The sequence below is a fragment of the Brassica oleracea genome, chromosome C9 (genome assembly GCF_000695525.1).
Source record: "Brassica oleracea var. oleracea cultivar TO1000 chromosome C9, BOL, whole genome shotgun sequence".
Taxonomy (NCBI): domain Eukaryota; kingdom Viridiplantae; phylum Streptophyta; class Magnoliopsida; order Brassicales; family Brassicaceae; genus Brassica; species Brassica oleracea.
Window position 1 is genome coordinate 38,366,551 of NC_027756.1, and position 19,578 is coordinate 38,386,128.

General features: G+C 42.8%; 2 protein-coding genes across 4 annotated transcripts; one reads left to right on the forward strand and one right to left on the reverse strand.

The window, feature by feature from the left end:
- Positions 1–931: 931 nt before the first annotated feature.
- LOC106318892 lies at positions 932–3,550 on the forward strand. Of its 3 annotated transcripts, XM_013757051.1 has the most exons (3): positions 985–1,029; positions 1,157–1,540; positions 2,074–3,550. In XM_013757051.1, the coding sequence occupies exon 3, from the start codon at positions 2,095–2,097 to the stop codon at positions 3,295–3,297; it is 1,203 nt and encodes a 400-aa protein (XP_013612505.1). In that variant the 5' UTR covers positions 985–1,029; positions 1,157–1,540; positions 2,074–2,094; the 3' UTR covers positions 3,298–3,550. The 3 variants fall into 3 exon arrangements, with proteins under 3 accessions (XP_013612506.1, XP_013612505.1, XP_013612507.1); XM_013757052.1 differs by lacking the exon at positions 1,157–1,540 and having other exon boundaries at positions 932–1,029; XM_013757053.1 differs by lacking the exon at positions 985–1,029 and having other exon boundaries at positions 1,157–1,412.
- A 267-nt stretch (positions 3,551–3,817) lies between these two features.
- LOC106318374 (protein TORNADO 1) lies at positions 3,818–8,287 on the reverse strand. The gene is made up of 2 exons (XM_013756319.1): positions 5,396–8,287; positions 3,818–5,324 (listed from the first exon to the last, which is right to left on the reverse strand). The coding sequence occupies exons 1-2, from the start codon at positions 8,156–8,158 to the stop codon at positions 3,960–3,962; spliced, it is 4,128 nt and encodes a 1,375-aa protein (XP_013611773.1). The 5' UTR covers positions 8,159–8,287; the 3' UTR covers positions 3,818–3,959.
- Between the last annotated feature and the right edge of the window lie 11,291 nt (positions 8,288–19,578).

Below are 19,578 nucleotides of genomic sequence, written 5' to 3' on the forward strand. Positions count from 1 at the left end.
TGTAATTTGTATAGGTAGAATAAAATAAATCGAAAATACGTTGAAAAAGAATTTTCAAATTTATTTTCTGATTTCATATTTGAAACACAATCTTCTAATTTTATTTAAATAAATAACAGTCTAACTGAATTTACCAACCAATAAGATGCATAAACAGTAAACAACACACAGAAATATGCCCCGTCCATGTTGACCCAAAAATTACACTTTCGTGCACAAATCAAATTTCATTAGCCCCCCCTCCCTGTTAGACCAACAAAAACTTTGAGGAGGGAGAATAATTAAACAATAATTTGTAATTAGGAGAAAAAGTCGATTTGTACGTTAAAGAAATAGGAATTTAAGATCTTAAGCAACTAAAAGGAAAAGAGCAGGCACCGAGATGATAGTGACATTTTTATGTTATAATATATCACCAATTATAGTTTGAAAATTTTGGCATCAAAACATATAATAATTGTCAAAAGGAAAATGCTAATAATAAACAATGATATTTATTTAAGCAACAAAAAAACAGTGATATTTAAATTATACATGAATATTGAATAATGACAATATACAAAAATTAGAAAAACACCACTTTTGGATCTTTTATCATTTTTAACTTTCCTGTGGGTTCTAGACATCTTCAAGAAATTTCAGAGTTTTAAATATCATATCTAACTTTAACATGTGTAGTCATGCATTCATATCCACTCATTTTTCAAAAAGAAAAGTAATATTTGTGTGAATACATAGTTGGAAAAATTATAAATACACGTTTTCAGAATTTCTATAATTATTTATAAATAATCATGTTAATACCACTACAGTTTGCAAATGGAATTTAGAGAAACAAAAAAAAAAAAAAAAAAAAAATTCTTGGGAAAAATATATGCTTTGCTAGAAACTGATAAGTGGGCCCCAAAGCCCATTAGCTACGAATAGGAAAAAAGAAGTTAAAACGCTCTCCTCTATCCCTTCTACCAGGTCCAGGAGGAAGCTTTTGCCAGCAAAAAGCTCAGACCTTTCCTTCTTCCTAACAGCTCTGTAAGTGATATCATCCTTGTGAAGTATTATTGTAAAGCTTTACAATCTTCTTTTTTTTTTTTTTTTGTCTTTAATGGTCTCGTGGAAAAGCTTATAGCTTTCAATTATACTTTTTTTTTGTTCACAGCGGAAACAGTTGAATTTTGTATATATAAGGCTATGTCCCACTTTCTTAGTGGTCCGCCATTGAAGTGACTGCCAAACCCTAATCTTATCTCTCTCTCTCTCTTTCTTTCCGCCGACCCTAAAAAATTTCAACTTAATAACAGTTTTTGCATTTAAGTCTCTGTTTGAAAATTCTCAATGTTGTTTTGTAACTTTCTCATGTAAACTCACATGCTTGTTGCTATTTCAATCATATTCTTACACGACTACAACTACGAGTTTGTCCTTTTACTCTCTTTTTCATTTGTTTTAATAAGTTTGCCTTTTTGGGTTGCTCTGTTAGAGAAAATCAGCTGCCGTCTCTTCTCTCTCTAGTTGCAGATCAGAGCTTTGTTTTGGGTTTAAGGCAAGTTTTGTTTGAAGTGATTAAAACCTTTTATATTTTGTGTTGAGTGCGAACTGCAGCATGCTTTTTTGAGTTAGGATCCAGCAAGAAAATCTTTAAACTTTCAGTTAGGATCACTAAGAGAAAAGTCCATTGCCTTGTTATATGAATCTGCTCACGAGTTGTTTGATTTGGTTAGAGTTTTGAAAGACTTGTACCTGTAGAGTGAGCGACTCTAGTTTTCTAAATTTCTTTCTTGTTATCTGAACTTGTTCTTTGAATTTTGGCTGTGTTGATTCTTGATGGGCCCATCTCAGAAAAGAGAGTTTGTTTCATTGTTCTTGAATTTGTGAAATGGCCTTTTTTTGCATGCTTAAAGAAATATTAAAAAATTTTACTCAGCTTGGTGTTATACTGATCACGAACACATAGGTCACTTTTGAGAGTCAGTCATGTCTCTTCTGGATGCGCAAGTTGCCAAGAAAGATAGGCTGTTTACTATATATATATATATATATATATACTGAGATACTAATTGGCCTTTATGTTTGCAGGACTGTTTCTTAGGTTCTGCAATGGACTCTCCACAATCTGTTGTTTCACCATTCAAGATTGGTGAGTCTGAGAATGAGAAGTCAACTTCTGTGCAGAGCTCTGGAAACCGATCAAACGGCGTCAAATCCAGTGGAAAAGATGCCATCACTTGTGGCCAGCAAGACCTTGTTGGTACTCTTGAGGTTCATGTGCACCAGGCAAGGGACATCCATAACATTTGTATATACCACAAGCAAGACGTTTATGCCAAGCTTTGCCTTACGAGTGATCCTGAAAACTCTGTCTCCACCAAAATCATCAACGGCGGTGGGAGGGATCCAGTTTTTGATGACAAAGTTAAGCTTGATGTCAGGGTTTTGGAGGTGACTTCCCTCAAGTGTGAGATTTACATGATGAGCAGGGTGAGGAACTATCTCGAAGACCAGCTGCTTGGTTTCACTCTGGTTCCTATGTCGGAACTGCTCTTCAAGAATGGGCAACTCGAAAAAGAGTTCGCTCTTTCTTCCTCTGATCTGTACCATTCCCCAGCTGGTTTTGTTCAGTTGTCTCTCTCCTACAATGGATCCTACCCTGAAGTGATGGCGTTTCCCACTATGCCTTCATCTGTTTCTGTTGATGAAGCTACCAAGAATCCACAAGGGTCTGAATCACTTCCTGGTGAATTGGATAAGATAGAGTTTCCAGATCCTAATGTCGCTAATGAAAACGAGAAGATGGTTTCCGAGTATTTTGGGATCTCCTGTTCTACCATCGACTCAGAAACTTCTGACAGCTTGGTTACTTCTGATACTGAGATTCATGTAACCAACTCTGTCACTTCTGTACTGAAGCAAGATTCACCTAAGATCAGTAATGCAGCAAATGAAGCTGCTTCTCCTCACGCTTCAGCTCACTCTGCAACAGAAACACCAAACCATGATCATCTCAACTCCAAAGCGGATTCCCAGGAGTCGGAGAGCGAGGCTTCAGGGGAGAAGAATGTGAAACCCATCCTCAGTGTGAGGGTTGAGCCAGAGTCAAAGGTGGTGCAGCAGGATATAGTCGACATGTACATGAAAAGCATGCAACAGTTTACTGATTCACTGGCTAAGATGAAGCTTCCTCTGGACATTGACAGCCCAACAAAATCAGAGAATTCAAGCTCTGATTCTCAGAAGCTGCCAACACCAAAGAGCAACAACAACGGATCTCGTGTGTACTATGGGAGCAGGGCTTTCTTCTGAGCACTTCCTGTTTTACCAAGTTCCGAGGAAAGAACTCTCAGGTCACTCACTCCTAGACTTTTACTAATGAAGAAAGACTAATCTCCTAATAATGTACTGTTTGATGTTGTATCTCCCATCTGGTCATCTTGATGTTTTAGTTGATGTGAAATTATTATTATTATGTACTACTAGCCTCTCCTTTGTACCATATGAACCATGTCCTCATCATATGAACCTACCTATGCTGCCTAATCAATGTTTGTTTAACATCCACAATAATCTATAAAGCATAGTGATCAATGCCAAAGATTTGCTTAATTATTCGTACAATCACTGTCACTCTAGGGACCCCATTTATCTTTTGTGACCATCAAGAGGAGGTCCGGTCCCATATGTGGGGGAGAGGGGCAAGGAATCCAATGATTCAGCTTTCAGAAAAAAATCTTAACAAATGTTCTCTGGTTAGTTGAAGTGTCTTTTTCATAGGAGGATCTTGAGAGGATACTTTTAGGTCTGTGTACCGTTGGGGTAATAAGGATAAGGGAATGCAAACAGTGATATTGGTACAGATTTAAATATCATCATTCGTCATACGGTAACAACAGACGATGAAAATGGTTTTTGGCTAATTAAATTACCTTCTTTTACATTTTTGTAGGTAGCTAGCAAGCAAGCAAGCATTAGAGCGGAACTTGGATCACTTCATTAGCTCTAGTGATCATATGCCGTTTGCAGATCCAGGCAATGGACCCATCGTCTCTGTATCTAACTCTCCACAGGCCAAACTTCTCTGCAATGTCCTTCCCGGTTGAGCAATTCTGTTCCCTCAAGTAATCGATGAGCCACTGCTGAGCTGCTCTTTGCTCTTGCTCCTGGATATCTCTATCTCTACCTCGGTTCCTACCCAATGCAGCAGCGACCCCTACCGCTCCTGCAGCTCCGGCGGCTCCTGCCATGACAGATGGAGTGGCTAGGTGAGCGATTGCGTGGCCCAAGTCAGGTATCATGTGTCCCATCCCAGCTGCCCAGTTTGCTCCAATCCTCAGGGCAAAAGTCACAAGTGTCATGAAGCCTGTCATGTATGGAGCCAAGCACTTCACAGCATGGTTGTCTATCTGCATCACATCACATCCAAGCTGATCTTCCACAACGTGCATTTCCCGTCTGAACTCGCATAACATGTGTATCCTTAGAGAAACCATGCCAGGAACTATTGACGTGATGAGTCTTCTCCCGTAGTTCTCTGGTGTGATGAAGTAAAACATGTTTGGAACTTTTCTTTCATCCATCTGGACATTGTAATTGACAAGGTAATCCACTTTGTGATGAAGCTGGATCAGAAGCCTGTGCTCGTAGTATCTCAGTCCTTGGATCTCTTGCTTCAGGTCTCGTATCTCTTGCTCGATAATCTTGAGCCTCCGAAGTACTGCTTCCACACCCTTAGCTATTCCACCGAAGCTAGGATCGACGTTCTCCAGCTCATTGGTCACAGGCACTGCTTCAGGATCGTCCTCGGTGGGAACTTGTAGTTCTTGGGCTAAGATGTGCAGATCATGGTACCTTCTTTGCAATACTTGTCTGAAATCATCATCGGAGAGGAGGTCCCGGGCTAAATCAAATCCAGCTCTTAGAACAGTCTTACCTGAATCTACAACAGAGTCCCATGTGTGTTGATAGTCATACATAACCTCCGCAGGAACTGATGATAATGCTTCTTTTAGCCTCTGGAGGGAAACGAACTGACTTTGTCGGAACCGCGGTGGAGTGAAGTCCTGAACGCACTGTGGTCTTATGATGTGCTCAAGGAGGATTACACCGGGGCAGCTGCTCTGGATAGCAGGAATGATTAGCTGGTGAATGAGCCTCAGAGTTTCTGTCAAGCTCTTTGTTGAACAAGCAAGAACATCAATGTAATCTCCCAACTGTCCTCCAAGCTCCACTCTAATATTAATGCCTTGGATCGTTATATCGATGAGGTACTTCTCAAGGCTATAAGTCGCCCCGTGTTGGTTCTTCAGTTCCATGATTCTGTTGTGAAGATGCACCTGTATGAACAATCAGTAAGTTTTGCGTTCTAAAGAGATGAAAGAAACAGAGACTATTACTGAGCCCTTACCTGTAAACGAGGGAAGAGTCCAGCTGTGAGGAACATGTGACTTGAATCATCACACAGGAGATGCCTTCCTGAATAAACACAGTCTTGTGTGTTGTTTATCTGCCATTTCTGAGTCTTCCCTCTGCCATCTTCTAGAATCGATGGGACTAACAATGAAGAGTCTGGACTAGAAGGATCTTCTTCATAGCAAAGTTCTAATTTCTTCATTAGCCTCACAAGATCACACACATCCAAGTGCTCAAGTACCTTTGAGGTCATCCCTGGAATGGGACTCTGCAAACTACTTTTCAAAATCTTCTCCATCTCTTTCTTGCTGACAAAACCGTTCCTTTGCTTTCTTGAATCAAGCTTTATCAACTGAGCAAGAACCTCCCCACAAAACCATTCGTAGTCTAGTATCAAAACCCCACACTCATCAAAGTAAATCACCTCTCCTGTTTGGTGAAGGCAAGTGGCTATGGCTCGCCGTCTCGTCTCCACAGTCTCAGTGTTCTCGTTGCGAGACTGTACTCTCAGGGAAGGAACTTTGTATTGGCAAAGGTCTCCAAAGGCCTTCCATCTCATAACAGGTCTGTTTGAATTCTCCGATCTCCAGTCTGATAAGAGCTGTACCATATCATTGCAAAGCTGATAAACCCGGGGAACTCTTTGAAGGATGGCTTTACTTGTCATCCGAATATGATTTGTGAGTGAACTAACCGAAGGAGATGATCTTGCATCAACTGTGAACACTGTCGGAAAGAAATCCACCGAATCTTGAAACTTACCTCTCACTCTCTCGATAGAACCCACAGTTGCCTGAAAGCTTTCTGATTGCTGGTTGGTTTTCTCCGAGTGCGTGAGCACAACTGTGACGTTTGGTTCCATGCATTGTTGAACCGCTTTTCTCGAGTTGGTGACGATGAACCTAAGCCAGTACTGAAGCTCTCCTTCTACTTCCGCTGGTGTTTTCGGCTCTTTGTTGCTCGGTTTCTTGAACAAGCTCAATACGATCAAGAAGAGACATGGGCTGGGGAACATAAGATCATGAAGAGCGTAGAACTCGTGCTGCCCCGCAAGATTCCACATCGAGATCTTCGTTTCCTCGTCCATGAACGTCTTTATTTTCATCCCACCAGCTGTCTTAACAGCTTGCTCCACAGGGTTCATCAAAGTTCTCACATTCACCACGTATGAGAAGCCAGAAGCAGAGAAACTCTGCATTATAGAGTTGCATAGCGTAGTCTTGCCTGCATAGTCTTGTCCGCAAAGGAAAGCTCTAACGCTCTTCGGCTCAGTGAGTGGCATATCCCTGAACGAATCTATCTCTGCTTCGTCTACATTCCTACCGTTGTGTCCCAGCTTCTGATATATATCATCTGCGTTCCCTGAAACTTGAAGCGGAGTCCTATCTAGATCAATCTCCTCAATTAATGGATTAACCTGTAACGTCTCGGTGATTGCCTCCAAGACTCTATCACCTCTTACACCTTTGCAGCCTTGTACCGAAAACCGTCTTAAAGAAGCGTTCTTCTGCAAGCTCTTGAAGATGTGGACGAAGTCATCAGGCCCCAGGCTAGCGTCGTCGTGGATCCCGAGGTGAACCACGGTCTCGTTTGTTGTTACCATCTTCAAAATCGCGGTGAGTCCATCTCTTCCAATCTTGGTTTTGGTACCTCCAAAGACGAGTGTCTTAAGCGTGATGTTGGCTTGTAACTGCAGAGCAGAGAATCTACTGAATGGACAAAGCAGATCCGCGACGCCAATGCTCCCGAACCGGTTCCCATCAACGCACAAACTCTGCAAGCTCCTGTTTTTGAAAAGTCCAGCTGCAACATAGACAATGGCCTTGTCTTTAAGACCGGTCTTGGAGAGTTTCACTTCTCTAAGAGTCCTGTTCTGCTCAAGAACCCATCGAAACTCCTTCGCCCACCGCGAGTTCAGCGTGGCACCCGCCATGTCTAGCGACCTAACCGTTGTGTTCATCCCCAACGCTGCAGCGACTCTGCAAGAGCCAGAGGTGTCGATCTGGTAAATCCTGAGAGCGTTGCTCTCAGGCAAGAACTCAACGACCTTTGAGGTTCTGTCTCTTTTGTGGTCTCCACTCCACACGTGAACCTCCGTCTCTCTGTTCATAGCCAACACGGAAGATATCAACGGCGTCGCGGCGAGGGGACTTGAGTCGAATATGGAGAAAAGTTTCAAGCTTGAGTTCGTTTCGATCATCTTCGAGAGCTCTTCAGCTCCTTTAGACCCAATCGAGCCTTCCCAAATCTGCAACTCCTCTAACGAGTCGTTAACTTGGAGAGCCGAAGCTAGAAGCGTAGCTCCTCTGCTTCCAATCCTCGACTCTGAGAACATAACCTCTCTCAGCGAACTGTTTCTTCTCAGAATCTCCGAGAGCTCGTTCAGACATTGTTCGTTGAACCTGTTCTTTCTGAAAGCCACCTGCTTTATCGTGGAGGCGTTGTCGAGGAGCAAGCCAAGGCTCTGTAATAACTCGATGTCCCACGAGATTCCTTCGAACTCCAAGTTCCTGAGAGAGGTCTGGGTCTCTAGAGACGTTGCTAGCTCGATGAAGATCTGGGAAAGCGAAGCGAGGTTGTCTCTGGTGACGTTGATGTTCATGGACGTGTCTGTGAGTAGCTGACAATGCGTGGTTTTGCCGGAGGAGGAGGAGAAAGATAGGGTTTGAAGAAGGTTGGAGCGGTTTCGTTGTGGGTCTTTGATTGCTTGAATGAACCATGAAAGATCTTTGAAGGTTTGGTCTGTCTCGGACGCCATCTTTGGACAGGAGACAGAGAAAATGAGGAAAGGTAAAGTGGGAAACGGAAATCTGGTACTGATGTTCTTTATTGTTTCTTTTCAGAACTTTATTACACAACAATTCTTGATACTCCCTCTTTTTCTAATTAGATGTGGTTTTATAGCAAAATTTTCGTTTCAAAATTTGCTTCGTTTTATGATTTCAATGCAAAATTTATTGACTTATTATTCTATTCTATTTTTATATTGGTTGAAATCTGTTTAGATGTATTGGTAATGATGTTTTTTTTTTGGTAAATAGATAAATTTAAATGTTTTATTAATCTGTGTGTCGAAGTATAGAACCACCCGTCAAATGAAACCGATGGAATACTCTAATGATGAGTTTGGACATGCTGGGTCGCTTTTATTTTTACTAACTTGGGTGATTTTAAAATGTAATAGTATTGACCATATCCTGAAATTGTTAAGTGGTTGTCTTGTAGTGTGTTTTTTTTTTCTACATATCTCTCGTAATTTTTGATAATTATTAGTTGCATATCAATTAATTGTGAAAATTGTAAGCCTATATTCTAATTCTATCATAATCATAAAAGAAAAGTGTTATGACTAACACTTATTTATTAATTAATTATTAGATTAGCTCTATTTTATCAATGCATGTTAATAGCATACCTATGTTCAATATTAGATGAAGATTTAGATTAATGCATATTTATTAAAAATCTATTTTTCTGAAAAGTAATATGAAAATATGATTTTAGTATTATTTTTTTAATTATAAATGTAAATATTAAAAATGTAATTGGTTACATAGTTTTTGATAAAAATAAAATTTCTTAGATATGTGAAAAAATCAACTATTATGAATCAATAAAAATCACCTAAAATATCATGTATATTGAAATGGAGAAAGTAGTTATTACATAGTAATAATTACTAGATAATTTTCATAATAGTTATTGCAATACTACCATATATATAACTAGTTTTAGTAAATAGTTCAGGCTGGAAAGAGAAAGCAAACCAATCAAGGTTTAAAGACATTTTACTACATTTCATCTTGTGATCATGTGCCTATGAGGTCATTGTATTGAATATTCCAATAGAAGATTCTTCTATAACTTGCACCTTCTCTTTGAGATTATTTTGAGCTTTTAATAAATTTAAAATACTTGGACCTGAGGAATTTCCTCTCTCCTCGGTTTATAAAGTCGCTCACGTCCGCTCCGGCGTCTGACGACGCGTGCGCGCGCGTTCCGGCGCTGGAGGCTCAATTTGAACGTTCTGCTTACGTCTCCTTCCCTGTTGCCTCTTTCTCTCCAAGTCTTCGTCGATATACTCGCGTATCTGGGTTTCGGATCTCGTTCTGGGAAGTTCTCCACTCGAGAGGAGCAACGGTTCTGGTGGCGACTCGGTCTCTACTGGATTCGTGGTGAGACGCTGGATCGGTGGCTCGAGGTAATGGTCGGCTCGAGGTAATGGTCGGCTTTTGGGTGCAGGAGTAGGCCAGTTTTCCACTAGGGTCTCTCTGGTTTTCGTTGCCCGGGTGGTGGTTGATTCGCTTGTTCTCTCGTCGATTTGGTCGGAAGGTTTCTCCGGTTTCGATTAGGGGATAGGTGACTCATGTGGGTGGAGTCTCGGCTCCTGGCGGTGTCGTCGCGAGTCAGACCCCTCTTCGTCGGGCGTCTGGTGAGCTCCGGTGGATTCTTCTACCACGGTGGCGAGTCTTGAGTCAAGTGTGCAGGCGGTAAATGATACTTGGCTCAGCTCTGACTCGTGTAAGTTTCGGTGTGCAGCGGTGAAAGGTGTCGTCTATGGCTCCTCGATAGCTGCTCACGGTGCTTCCTCATTTCGAATCTCCACTGTTCGGCCCTTGTCTTTGCTCTCTGTGTGAAGGTCTCGGCTTTCTCTATGGAGTATCGCCTTGTGGTTTATGTTTTATTTGTCTATGTTTGGCACTGGAGATGGACTCGTACAGCTAAGAGTGTTGCTCTTCGATTCTCGAAGACTTCAAGTGTGGGGTGATTCTCGGTTGCAGTCGTTGATCGCTTCAGTGGCTCGCTTGGTTCTGCTCACATCCCAGCTCTGCAGAGGATCAATTGTTCTTGTGCAGTGGTGCAACATTTCCTCTCTTTGCAGGTTTCAAGGCTTCAGGTCGAGGGTTTGGTGGCGCTTACAACCCGTCTTCTGCTTGGATCGCATTACTTCCGAAGTCGATCTTATAAAGTGATTCCATCGATCTGGTGGTGACTATCCAGAGGGGGCGGATTAGCTTTCGGGTGCGGGATGAGGCTCGTAGTTTCTAGATTATGTACTAATACCACCGGTGGTGGTTGGTGACACAAATCTCAGTTGACCCGTGGATTTGCAAAGCTGCGTGTAGACGGTATCAATCAATTGGAGCAGCGTTTTCGGGGAGCCCAAAATTACCGAGCGTGGTCTCATGTTATATCAAAGATACTCTCTCCATTTGGCAATGCTCTTCTCATGGTCCTGCTCTTACCTCTTATCTAGTCTGTTAGCTAGTGTTATTTGTTTCATGTCTTCTAGGTCATTGGGTTGCTTTCCCTTTCTGCGTTGTTTAGTTTTGTTTTTTATTTTTCTGCTACTAATTCATCATTGTAACCTCTGTCAAAAATCAAAACTTTGGTATAAAATTTAACATTTAAACCAAAAAAAAAATTAAAATACTTATAGATTAATCAAAATAAATGACAAAATAAATAAATATTTTTTAATATCAATAAAAGCCCTAAAACATCATATTAAATACAGATTATTATTTAACACTAGCTGCGTAAGTAAATAATTTAATCAGTTTTCAACAGTCAATACACCTAAACTTATTAGCTTAGAATCTTAAAATTCAGTACACCTAATTTTGTCAAAGAACATTCATACACCTAATCTTTTTATGAACTGGTTAATACTGGCACCAACATTCAATTCACCTGATCTTTGGTACCAACATTCAATACACCTACACTTATTAGCTTTTAAATACACCTAATTTTTTTAAAAAAAAACTGTTAAATTTTTGATGTAAGAAAGTAACTATTCATATATTTAGGACAAAATTACTTTAAAATTGAAAACGTCACGTACAAATATTTTGGAGAAGGAGGTCAAAAAGTCGCAAAAGGTCCGGACAGACTCTTGTTAGTGGGACATGCATGTTTTGTATCTAGTGTCTACTGCATTGCATACATCTTAGAATATATTGTACTCCTAACCGAGGATTGGAAACTTAATGTTTATTTATCTGAAAATTTCACGATTTGTGTGAACACTCACAAGAAAAAAAAACCAATATACTATCTGATTAAGAGATGTATGCAACAAAATAGTCATATCCCTCACTCCCACACTTTGAGAGAGTGATTGGAGGTAAAAATGGAAACTAGAGTAAATAAGAGTAAAATAAACATATATACAATATTTTATGTAGGAAGTATATATGGAAAGGTCTTATGTGTAAATTATATTGTCATGTAACCCTAGCTAGTCTTGTATATATATTGTAACAGCATGCTCTAATAAGATTACGCTTCCCATTACATATGGTATCAGAGCTTCCGATTCAAAAACCCTAAATAAACTAGCCGCTTCTTCTTCTTCTTCCCTCCCCTTCCATCAGTCGCCATGACTAACCCAACTAACCATGAAATTGTCATCACCATTGATTCAGTCAAGCTCTTAAACGTCAACATGACCAACGTTACGAAGCTCACGGCATCCAACTTTCTTATGTGGAGCCGTCAAGTCCAGGCCCTACTCAATGGCTATGGCCTCGCTGGATACATCACCGGCGACACCCCGATCCCAACCCCGACGATCATGACGGCTGAAGTCGTCACGGTCAACCCTGAGTACACGTCTCACCAACGTCAAGATCAGCTGATATACAGTGCCCTCTTGGGTGCGATCTCAGCTAACATCCAACATATCCTCGCTACTACAGCCACGTATGCGGAGATCTGGGCGAAACTCTTCGCCACCTACGCTAAGCCAACTCGCGGACACATCCAACAACTCCGTCAACAGGTCAAGCAATGGAAGAAAGGCACAAAATCCATTGACGAGTACCTGCAAGGCTTCACCACTCGCTTTGACCAGCTCGCTCTCTTGGGGAAGCCGTTTGATTTGGAAGATCAGATTGAGTTCATCGTGGACGGACTGCCTGAGTATAAACAAGTCGTGGATCAAATCCAAGGGCGTGATGTTACTCCTTCGATAACTGAGGTTCATGAAAAGCTGTTGAACCAGGAAGTTAAACTTCACGATGCTACGTCTGATGCAGTACTCCCGATCTCGGCGAATGTGGCTCAGTCCCGCTCTCAGAACAACAACTATCGCAACAGCAACTACCGTGGTCGCTCGAACAATCGCAACAGTGGTAACACATGGTCTCCACAGCAGCCGTATGCACCACGCCAAGAGCAACAATCACGTGGGTATCAAGGCAAGTGTCAGCTCTGCGGGGTCTATGGTCATAGCGCGAGGCGTTGCTCTCAGCTGTCTCAACAAGGAGGCTACACTACCCCTGCCTCGGCACCATGGCAACCTCGTGCTAATCTGGCAGCTGCTGCGTACAACCCCAACAACTGGATTCTTGACTCCGGAGCCACACACCATCTCACTACCGATCTGAGTAATCTGGCGCTCCATCAGCCGTACAATGGTGGTGAAGAAGTGACCATTGCTGACGGCTCGGGTCTCTCCATCTCTCATACGGGTTCCTCAATTCTTCCCACTCCATCTCGTCCTTTAAACTTAAACAATATCCTATATGTTCCTAACCTTCATAAAAATCTTGTATCCGTTTACCGCTTGTGTAATGCTAATAAGGTGTCTGTTGAATTCTTTCCTGCCCACTTTCAGGTGAAGGATCTCAGCACGGGGGTCCGATTACTCCAAGGCAGAACTAAAGATGAGCTATACGAGTGGCCAGTCCCATACTCCAAACCCACGTCTCTCCTTGCGTCACCAACCTCCAAAAAGTCCCTCACCTCATGGCATTTGCGACTTGGCCACCCAGCTCAACATATCCTAAACACTCTTGTTTCTCAATTTTCTTTACCTACTTTGTTGTCATCTCAAAAACAAACTCCTTGTTCTCATTGCTTAATCAATAAAACCCATAAACTGCCTTTTTATTCAAATACCATTGTCTCAACCAAACCACTTGAGTATGTGTATAGCGACGTCTGGATGTCCCCAATAACCTCAGTAGACAACTTCAAATACTATGTTCTCTTTGTCGATCACTTCACGAGGTTTACTTGGCTATATCCGCTTAAGCTCAAGTCCAAAGTCCAGGCTACCTTCATAGCATTCAAAGCACTGGTAGAAAACCGGTTTAATGAGAAGATCAAGACTCTATACTCGGACAACGGTGGGGAATATCTTACGCTGCGACAATTTCTTCAAACTCACGGTATCTCTCATCTGACCTCCCCACCGCACACACCAGAACACAATGGGATTTCCGAAAGGAAACACCGTCATATTGTGGAAACTGGTCTTACTCTTCTCAGCCAAGCGTCCATGCCTACTTCATACTGGTCCTATGCCTTCACCACTGCCATCTACCTTATCAATCGCATGCCCACTCCAGTCCTCAACAACACATCACCCTACGCCAAGCTCTTTCAACACGTCCCAAACTACCATAAACTTCGAGTCTTTGGCAGCGCGTGTTATCCCTGGCTCCGTCCGTATGCAAATAACAAAATGGCGATGCGATCGACTGAATGTGTCTTCTTTGGATACTCACTTACACAGAGTGCGTATCTGTGTCTTGATCGCAGCAGCGGCAGAACCTTTGTGTCTCGTTATGTCCTGTTCATCGAGGACAAGTTCCCATTTGCTACTCCACCCAAACCCACACCTCATCCTGAGATGTCGCAAACCTCTCCTCCTTTCTCTGTGGTCCCACTTACCCTCTCACCACACCCGGCGCCACTCGTGTCTGCTCCATCTATGCCTTCCCCTGGCGGGGATCCTCACCGGCAGGCCACACCTGACATTCCATCCTCTTCGTCTTCACTGATGAATGATGTTGTGCTATCTTCTGATAACACACAGGTGGACCCAGGTATTGAATCAACAACATCCTCTGGCAATGCACATGTATGTACTCAAACTCCAACTCCTCCAACAATCACCACTCAACCAGCCCAACCCCCACCACCTGCGAACCCAGCAACCAATATACCTCCCATGCGGACTCGCGCAAAGAACCAGATACACAAACCAAACACTAAACACTCTCTCCTCACCATCAAACACCAAAGCACCCCAATGATCCCCACCACCGTAACCCAAGCCTTGAGGGATGAGAAATGGCGTAATGCCATGGGCGAAGAGATGGATTCCCAGATACGGAATCGAACCTATGATTTGGTTCCCTCACATCCTAGTCAGGATGTTATTTCTACTAAATGGCTCTTTTCCCATAAATATTTTCCAGATGGAACACTCAAGAGACATAAAGCAAGATGGGTGGCGCGGGGACACAGACAACATCAAGGCATCGATTACTCGGAAACGTTCAGTCCCGTGGTTAAGTCGCTGACTATACGACTTGTTCTCCAGCTGGCTGTCTCCCACGCGTGGCAAATCAAACAGCTCGACGTCAACAACGCCTTCCTACAAGGAACCTTAACTGATGAAGTCTATGTCAGCCAGCCACCAGGCTATGTAGATAAAGATCGTCCTCATCATGTTTGCCGTCTCCGCAAGGCACTCTACGGCCTGAAACAGGCGCCGCGTGCATGGTATCAGGAACTCAAGACGTTCCTCTGCTCCCTTGGGTTCCGCAACTCTCTAGCCAATATCTCTGTGTTTGTTTACAATGATGCAGGCCGAGTTGTGTATTGCCTCGTCTACGTTGATGACATCATTTTCACTGGTAGCAGTCCGGCTCTTGTCACGAGCTTCATCACTGCCCTTTCCAATAAATTCTCCCTTAAGGATCCAACAGACTTGGACTACTTTCTAGGCATTGAGGCGATAAGAACAAGTCATGGTCTTCATCTCATGCAACGCAAATATATCAATGACCTCCTCCGTCGCACCAACATGGTTGATGCAAAGCCAGTCACCTCCCCAATGGCAACAACGCCGAAGCTGTCTCTCAAGTCTGGCACTGCCCTCTCGGATCCGACTGAGTACCGAACTGTCATTGGTAGTCTACAATACCATGCGTTCACGCGGCCTGATATAGCTTATGCGGTGAATAAGCTCTCTCAATTTATGCATTGTCCGACGGATCTACATTGGCAGGCTACCAAGAGGACACTTCGCTATCTCGCCGGTACATCTTCACATGGCATCTATCTCCGTAAGGACTCCCCTCTGTCTTTACATGCATTTTCGGACGCCGACTGGGCATGAGATGTTGATGATTTCGTCTCGACGAATGCGCACATTCTGTATCTCGGAACCACACCCATCGCATGGTCCTCCAAGAAGCAACAAGGTGTGGCGCGTTCCTCGACGGAAGCTGAGTATATAGCTGTGGCTAACACAGCCTCTGAAGTGCGATGGGTCTGTTCTCTCCTCTCGGAACTTGGTGTCACGTTACCCTCCACGCCGGTGATATATTGTGATAACGTCGGCGCCACGTACCTCTGTGCTAACCCTGTTTTTCACTCTCGTATGAAGCACTTAGCCTTGGACTACCACTTCATACGCGACAATGTCAGCTCCGGGGCTCTGCGCGTGTCACATGTCTCCACTCATGATCAGCTCGCGGACGCACTTACAAAACCGCTTGCTCGAGCACGCTTCATCTACTTATCTAACAAGATTGGAGTTCGACAACTACCTCCATCTTGAGGGGGCATGTAGGAAGTATATATGGAAAGGTCTTATGTGTAAATTATATTGTCATGTAACCCTAGCTAGTCTTGTATATATATTGTAACAGCATGCTCTAATAAGATTACGCTTCCCATTACATATTTTACTTATTTATTATTTAGAGACAATGAAAGCATCATTAGTGATAGTCCTTCGATAGGTTTCTGATGATAAAGATAATAAAAAAATATTGAAAAGGAAGAAGAGAGAATAACAAATCACAAGAATCGATTGGTTATGAAGAGACTTCCACAAGAAAAAAAAAAAAATTTACAGCTGTAACTTTGTTAGTGGCTAGAGCTGATGATAAAGATAATAAAAAATATTGAAAATGAAGAAGAGAAAATAACAAATCACAAGAATTGATTGGTTATGGAGAGATTTCCACAAGAAAAAAAAAAGTTTTTTTTACAGTTGTAGCTTTGTTAGTGGCAAAACTATTTAAAAATAATTATAATATAATTATAAATATAAATGTTATTATTTTATTTTTATTGAGAAACGTAATTGGTTTCTTATTGCTGCTCATGCCCTGAGCTACATATTCCAAGTGCAAGCTCAAGTTGGAGAACTGCCTATGCGTGAAATAATTGAGCTTCGCCATGCCCTTTTGGTGTTGGATTGCCTAAAATGTCCTCTGTGACTGACACATCAATCGACCCGAGGACTCACACAGCAGTTCGAAAAGATTTTCTGCAGGTTTGGTAGGGTAATATGCGAAACCGTAGCTTAGACCGTAGGTGAGTTCTCCTCCACACGTTCACTCTGGGTACTGAGTCGTCGTGAGTTCTCGTCCCTGTTAAAAAAAATCATTTTTTTGGGTTTTGAAATCAAAATTACATAAGAGATCTACAGATTTAATGAAAAAGCAAGAAGAAAAACGTAGATTTTCAAGTGAATAATGATAATTTATGATGTTGGCAATAATGAAAATCACAGAAACCAGAAATGATGGGTAAAAGAAGAAGAAGACTTAATTACCATTGTGCCATTCATTAAAAAAAAACACTAAAAAATGGAAATAAGTTTTCTAAGTTCATAATATCCTCTCTGACCCGGTTTCCAATGTCGAATCCTTGGGCCTCTGGCCTCCGTGCTTCCGCCTTGTTTCCGTCGTCTCTCGCCGCCGGTAAAGAGCAAAGCCACATCCCTCCCCATCCACCTGACCCTCCCGACCCTAAATCCCAACTGTCAGTGCTCCAATTCCCTCCCCTTTCCCCTAAAGTTCCAACTACTCGGACCTTAGCTGTTAGCACTAAAGCTCGTTCTACTCTCCCTGTTCCAACTGTCTCAACTGAGACTACAACTTCTACTGATATAGAGATGCTCGCTTCTGATCTCTCTAGTCAAAATCAAGAAACTGGATCTGAAATCCCTAGATCTGTTATCACTTCTGAACCAAACCCTCAAACTAAGAACTTCACTGTTCTTCCCCCCAAGATCTCCTCCCCCCTTCACACCAACAAAGCCCTTGCCCCCCCTACTATCCCTCTCCCTAGCCTCGAAACCGACCCCATTATTGACACTGTGATGCCTCCTCCTCTGGTTGAAGAAACGCAGAACAATGCGTCCTTTCCTGCTTCAGCAAACAACCCACCCGAGCCTACTCTCATTGAGAAGATTAGAAGATTTGAGGACAAATCACTCAAGAGACTAGCTCCAGTTACCATTTCTGCTTCAGGACGTCCTTCAGTTCTGATTCCTGATGCGGTAATCCAAAAAGGTGCAGACCTCCATAAAGACTTCATTGTTTGTTGTTTCAATGGAAGGTCTCCTCCCTATAGTCAAATACAAAGTGTGTTAAATCACATGTGGGGTAAAGGCAGGAAACTGGAGATTCACAATAATCCTGCTCAAAGGACGGTCCTGGTTAGAATTCAAAGTGACTACCTCAAGCAGAAAATATTAGAAAAAGGTTACTGGTATGTTGGAGACTCTATGTTCTACGCAATCCAATGGACGTCCCTCCATTCTTCTCAGCCTCCAACTCCGACTTCTATCCAGCTTTGGGCGCACCTAACAGGAGTCCCTCTTGATCTGCGCCATCAACAGGGATTAAGTTTGGTTGCTGGTCTCGTTGGAGAACCAAAAGAAACAGATGACTTCACAAAAAATCTAGTGAGTCTCACTATGTCTCATGTTAAAGTGGAACTGGATCTTACGAAGCCTGCACCAGATATCGTGGAGTTCACAAGGGAATCAGGAGAGGTTGTGGAGGTTTTAGTGACATATCCATGGCTTCCTCCTGCATGTGCACACTGCAAAGAGCTGGGCCATATTGCAAAGAACTGTCTCTTGCTACCGCTACCCCATAAAGCCCCCCCTCCTCCGACTACAAAAAAGAACCCCTCCCCCAATCCCTCTACTAAAACTTATGTACCCAAACCAATGGCTAAAACCGCCCCTCCCTCCACTCCCTCGTCTTCTACTTCCCCTCCATCAGCTACTGTTCCCTCTCCCTCACCTAGTACATCTTTGCCTGTAAACACTTCAAAACTCCTGCCCCCAACCATTCCTGAAAAAGCAGTTACTATATCAAACCACAACTCCCTCCACCTTACCTCCTCTCGACCTCCTGTTGCTTACCCTGTTGATACTGAAACTAGCCCTCCTAACCCTCGACTAAGACTGTCCCTTAAGCGCTCTCGCTCTGACCCAACCTTGTCTCCTCCCACCTCTTCTCTTCTTCCTCCTCTGCCTGTTGAAAACCGACCCAACTCTACCCGCACCCCCATAGCTCCTCTCCTTTTGACCCTTCCTTTTCCTTCTGACCCCAATCCCTACTCTCTTTTGGTTACCGACTCTTCCTTTACCCAAGGAGAGTCCTCCTTTTTATCTTAAATGAATACAAAACTATTTTTTTTGGAACGTCCGCGGTCTAAATGACCCGGATAAGCACACCCCTTTTTGTAATTGGCTAAAGACTCATCAACCTATTTTTGGTACTATCTTAGAATCCCATATCAAAGATCAGAATCTGGCCCAGCTCATGTCTTCTCTTTGTCGTGGCTGGAACTATGCAACAAATCATCTCTCTGATGAAGATGGAAGGATAATTGTCATCTGGAAGGACCCAGTCAAGGTACAAGTGATGCATCAGTCACCTCAACAGCTAACTTGTCAAGTACACCTCCCAGCTACTGCTCCTTTTATCTACACTGCAATTTACGCTTCTAATGAAAGAGCAAAAAGAGCGGGCTTGTGGGTTGAACTTCTTCACCTGTACCAGCTGTTGAATCTTGCGAACCTTCCATGGATCTTAGGTGGTGACTTTAATGAGATCATTCATCACTCTGAGCATTCCCTGTTTGAGGTTAGCTCCATCTCTCCTCAAATGTCGGAATTCAGGAACACTCTTCATCAGATGGGAATGTTTGACCTTCGGTTGCAGGGCCCACTTCACTCTTGGTCTAACCTCCGGCCGGAAAATCCCATTGCTAAAAAACTTGATCGCCTGCTCGTCAACTCGAATTTAATATCCCTCTTTCCAAACAGTGTCGCTACCTTTCTTCCCCCTGAGATGTCAGACCATTGCCCTTGTCTTCTAGACCTAGCCCACCAACTCCCCT